The 5,042-nt window shown below is 33.0% G+C and overlaps 1 protein-coding gene across 1 annotated transcript; it reads right to left on the bottom strand.

Annotated features, from left to right (window-relative positions):
- Nucleotides 1-3,398: 3,398 nt before the first annotated feature.
- On the bottom strand, nt 3,399-4,724 carry LOC115700712 (zinc finger protein CONSTANS-LIKE 1). The gene is made up of 2 exons (XM_030628341.2): nt 4,010-4,724; nt 3,399-3,911 (listed from the first exon to the last, which is right to left on the bottom strand). The coding sequence occupies exons 1-2, from the start codon at nt 4,568-4,570 to the stop codon at nt 3,747-3,749; spliced, it is 726 nt and encodes a 241-aa protein (XP_030484201.1). The 5' UTR covers nt 4,571-4,724; the 3' UTR covers nt 3,399-3,746.
- Nucleotides 4,725-5,042: the final 318 nt, after the last annotated feature.

The following is a 5,042-nucleotide window of genomic DNA, read 5'->3' as shown; positions in this document are numbered from 1 at the left end:
CATGATTTGGTACATGTCAAAGTTCAGGGGGCAAAAATCCTAATTAGCCTAAATTTTATTTTGACAAGAAATCAGTTTAGGGTTCTATTTGTACCATTTTAAAAAATACACGGTCTATTTTATCATTTAACAAAACAGAGGGTCCAATTAGTAACTTTTGCAAAACACATGGTCCAAAATAATATTTACCCAACATATATATAAATATATATATGCTTTAGTAAATATTGTGTTAGACTTTATTTGTATAGGAGAATGAAAATTGAAAAGTGTAATTCAAATTCTTTTAACTCAATTAAATTATATAATTACAGTGTAATTATTTATTTTAACAAAACAACAAATCTTAATAAATACTCTAAATTACAGTTAATTTTAATTAAAATTTGGACTTTTTTCAGTTTTAACAAAAAAAGTAACAAATATTACAAAAATACTTTCAGCTGGCCAAATAAATAAATATACAGCCCAAATAAATTTTTAAACAAATACCACTTACACACACCTTCAACCCAGGATCCATGCTTCCTAGGCAACTATCGCACAATCATCGCACAACTACGCAACAACCCAACGCAACCGAAACGAAAATTCAACCAGAAAGAGAACTATCATTAACTCCGACGACTTCACTTGAGAAGACAACCAGAATCAATCAAAACATGGGCTATTTCGAATTCATAAAAAAAGTGTAGAAAAACTACTACGAAACTAAAATTCAACTAGAAATCCAGTCTAATTTGCATAAAACTAATATTTTGACTTCAATTTTTAAATCCATGAAAGGCAGATTTCAAAAAGTTGAACTAGAGTTCCCAAACAATCCAACTCAAGTATAATCCAAAAAAAAATCACATCAATACTATAGTAAAATATTTATCCTGGTATATTTTTGTTATTTTCCAAATTTCTAATGGTGAATTTGTTCATATTAAATCATAAGAGACATGTAGATAGAGTTACGTACGTAGAAATACTGTTTTAATTTTTAATGTTTCACAACAGTTGCATTATAGTTGCATTACAGTTGCATAAATATTTTGCTAACAGTTATTTCGTCTGATGCAACCTTCGGCCAACCACCCAGCAACCAGCCAAAAACTTTCGTCTGATTGAAACTTTTGTCTGATGCAACCTTCGGCCAACCACCTAGCAACCACCCTGCAACCATCGTCTCATTGAAACTTTCATTTGATGCAACCACACCATGCAACAATCACGCAGCAACCATGCAACAACCATCATTGATTGTGTAAGTGATAGTGTAAGTGGTATTTTGGTAATTAAAATCATATTAAGGTATAAATGTTGTTTTTACCTTATGAAAGTATTTTTATAAATAAAGTGTAAATTTATATTTTTTATGTAATAATTGTTTAAAATTTAGCTAAAATAACAACCTAAAATAAAACTTTGGTTGTAGAGTAAATAAACGGTAAATAAATTCTTTCTTCATTTTCACATAATACATAGTCAACGACAGCAGAGAATGATCTGGTTGTTAAATTCATATTTATTTTTCAGAAAAAGGAAAAAAAAATCATATTTATTTAATTTTATCAAGTACACAATTATCATTAGTCACCACAAAAACAATCCCTTGAAACACTCAACAATTCTCCACCACATGAATCAAAAGGCCCACCTCATACTTTTTCATATTTTCCTTCCAAGTGATTCATATTTTATACCAAGGTTCCTTATGAATAACACTAAACGAACCTTGAAATTATAAAAAAGGAGTTAATAGACACATTATAATTGGTCGATGAGCATGTGGTTGCTAAGAACCTTCCTCAGCCACCACATCTTCTGAGGTTGAGGTTAGTAGGCTTTACTTAAATTATTAATAAATATATTTAAATTTTATGTAGTTATGTATAATAATAACCACTGATTATGAGCATAAATAATGAAGTTGAATTCCTATAACTCAAAAGTTGAATTTGAAATGTACCCACATGATGTGATGGCCGGCCATAAGCTTTATATTAATCTAAATATTGAAAGAAAAAAAATACATTAAAATAAAGACAATAAACTTTTGTTTCTATTATGAGCTCCAAGATATTAGCTAAGGTGGTATTAGAAAAAATAAAAATAAGAAGAGTACTCCCCACAAATACCACTTGAATCAACGTGATTAATACAGTATTAAAGTTTGATTAAATTATGCAACAAGAAAATCAAATAATTCATTACTTAATTAAGCAAATATCCCATCAATGAAAATATGACCGAGTGTTCAATTAAGCTAAAAGTGACTGGCGTGATTTGATCACACTCTATATTTAGCCAATGTTTTTTTTAAAAGTAACCCACTAGCTCCAGCAACAACCACACTCAGTTTCCATATTTTGCAAGAAAAAATTCAAGACACAAAAGACATGCATAGTGTTCCCATTACTCACCAAGAAGTAATAATCACCCAATACGTCTCTGATTATTTCTCCTCCATTTTTCACTTTTATTTTTTCTTTTCTTTCTATTTTTGCATTTTAATAATACTACAGGTTGGAAGTATGAGTCACAAGGGTGTGGAGTGTGGACTTATAGCTTAATAAGGCATGAAATGAAGGCTAAAGACAGAGAATGATTCAGAAATAGCCACAAGTTTTTGGAGATATATGAGGTCCCCCACAATCAAAGCACCTAATAGCTTACTTGGCATGCCTGCCTTAAGATCAACTTAATCCATGACCTTTCTGACAGCTGCTATTTAAGAGCAAAGGGTCTTAAATTTTCAGGCTCAATGCATCTCACTGGCTCTACAAGGTTCCATCATTTGTCTTTAATTGTTTCCACTCCAGGCTCAATACAACCAACTGGCTATCTACAATGTTCCATCATTTGATTGGCATATTCTTTTTCTTCACAGTAAGTAGTAGTAGTGACCATATTGAAATTTGAAGGCATCATCACCGGTTGGAAAATAAAATAGGGAGTTCCAAAATTTCACAATCTATAACATTTATCAAAGATGGAAAAAAGCAAGACTTGATAGGCCAAGTTTCAACGTTGTGTCCACAATGTCACTTACAATTCGGAAAATTAAATTTTGCCATACAATCAATGGGGATCTTTTCGTTAGAAGAATTTCTTTCTATAGAAGAAAGAAATGCTCTATGGATTCCTTTGCCTACTATTCAAATTTAATATAATTTATTTGATTCTATGTTCCTGAAATGTCATCATTCATACTAAATACTAAATTTATAATGTCATTTCTATGATTCAACTTTCAAAAATTATAAAACAATTTAATAAGTAATAAGCTGCTGTTCTGTTCTTCATCACATGAAAGCACTTTTTCTATTATTTGATCATTAGTTTGAAAAGAAAATAACGGAAGTTCTCTTTAAATAAGAAAAATAAAAAATTAAAAAATGGGCACATGGTAGCTTAATAGTATAAATTGATTACATTATATTCATATCTTGTCTTTAAAATATTTGACATGAACAAAAATAGCGCAATCGACAAGAAGTGAATTAGACATTTCACTTTCGATCTCTTCAAAATTTAATTAAATAGCGAATGAAATATAATCTAAATTTACTAATTTCATACAAACTTAAGTAAAAATCAACTAGTTATCTAATCTAATCAGCAGTTAAGGGTTAATTGTTTTTGGTTTGGGTCAGACTAAAAAACCAAAAAAACTATTATCATTATCTTAGATCGCACGGTCATAATACTCCGCTGAATTAAGATCAATGGCTCCAGATCCTTGCCGACGAAATTTCTTAAGCGATTCTAATTTCTAAACCAGACCGCTCTGCATCGGTTTTAAGCTCTTTTGATGGCTTCGAATCTGCAGAACTGTCCTTTCCGTTGGCGCCGGACACATCTGCCGGAGCAGTCAGCGCTGAAAAGTATCTCCGTTTAGGAAATGGATGATCCAGATTGTCCTGTAGATTGATACGAATTAGTACTAATTGAATATTTGTCTTTTTTGCTAATTACGTCCTGATAATTTGAACCGTAGAAAGAGGGTGAAAATAGATACCTGAGTAGGATGGGAAGAAACCTCTCGGTTTCGTTTCAGGGAAAATCCTTCCGAAAATTCTTCACCGCCATTACAGAAAGTGCTTACGGACTCTCCACTACTAGATGAACTCGCTGCCGGAGGTGGCGTCATCGTCGAGGACGCCGACCATGGAACCACCTGATTATCACCGTCTTCATCATCGGCGTCTAACTCCTCTTGCTCCTCCGCTACATCTTCTTCATCACTATATTCGTCGTCATCTTCACTGATTAGATCATCGTCAGAGTCAAATTCAACATCGTTACCTCCTTGGCTCTCGTCTTCTTCGCCCTCGCCTTCGGTACTGTTTCTGGCAACAACGACGCAGCTCTCACACACTGAAACAGTTACGCCGAGTTCAGCGCCGGAGGCCTTCCATGGAGTCGGAGACTGGCAGAGATGACAAAGGACGCTTCGTGTGTGCCTAGCAACCAGAAAGTTGGCTCCGTGGACCTTAACGTCGCAGTTCCAGCAAAGACTAGCCTTGTCGGATTCACAGTAAGTCCTGGCCAAACCCTTACAAAGCTCACAGTGCTTCATCTTTTGATATCTTCTTCTTCTTTGGGTCTCTTTTTTCTTTGGGGGAGTCTCCTAGTTTTTCTTCCCTATTTCTCCCATGATTTTATATTCTCTAGAGACGCGGTTTACAAATAGAGAGAGAAACGAAGAAGGTGCAACCATTTATAGAAACATCTCTCCTTTTCAATCAATTATTGAAATTATCCTTTTACCCTTCTTCCCTTTACCTTCCACCAATTTTTATGTTAATGTTATAAAAAAATAGGTAAATACCATTTTGGACCATGTGTTTTGCAAAATTTACAGATTGGACCCTGTGTTTTGTTAAATAATGAAATGGACCCTATATTTTCTAAAATAGTAAAAATAGGACCCTGAGCTTAATTTTAGACAACTTTTTTTTTTAATACAACCAACTTGAAGATAATTCTTAATACGAACAGATACAAAAAATGTAAACAGTTTTGTCATAGCACTTTTAGATCGAATTATA

The sequence above is a fragment of the Cannabis sativa genome, chromosome 8 (genome assembly GCF_029168945.1).
Source record: "Cannabis sativa cultivar Pink pepper isolate KNU-18-1 chromosome 8, ASM2916894v1, whole genome shotgun sequence".
Classification (NCBI taxonomy): Eukaryota; Viridiplantae; Streptophyta; class Magnoliopsida; order Rosales; family Cannabaceae; genus Cannabis; species Cannabis sativa.
Note: the sequence above shows the minus strand (reverse complement) of the source record. Positions and strands in the feature narration are given on the sequence as shown.

Excerpts from the sequence above, each read along its gene's own strand:
- LOC115700712 (XM_030628341.2), bottom strand. The coding sequence starts at position 4,570 with ATGAAGCACTGTGAGCTTTGTAAGGGTTTGGCCAGGACTTACTGTGAA. Across the intron at positions 3,912-4,009 it reads TTTCTTCCCATCCTACTCAG|GACAATCTGGATCATCCATT; the intron begins GTATCTATTTTC and ends ATCAATCTACAG.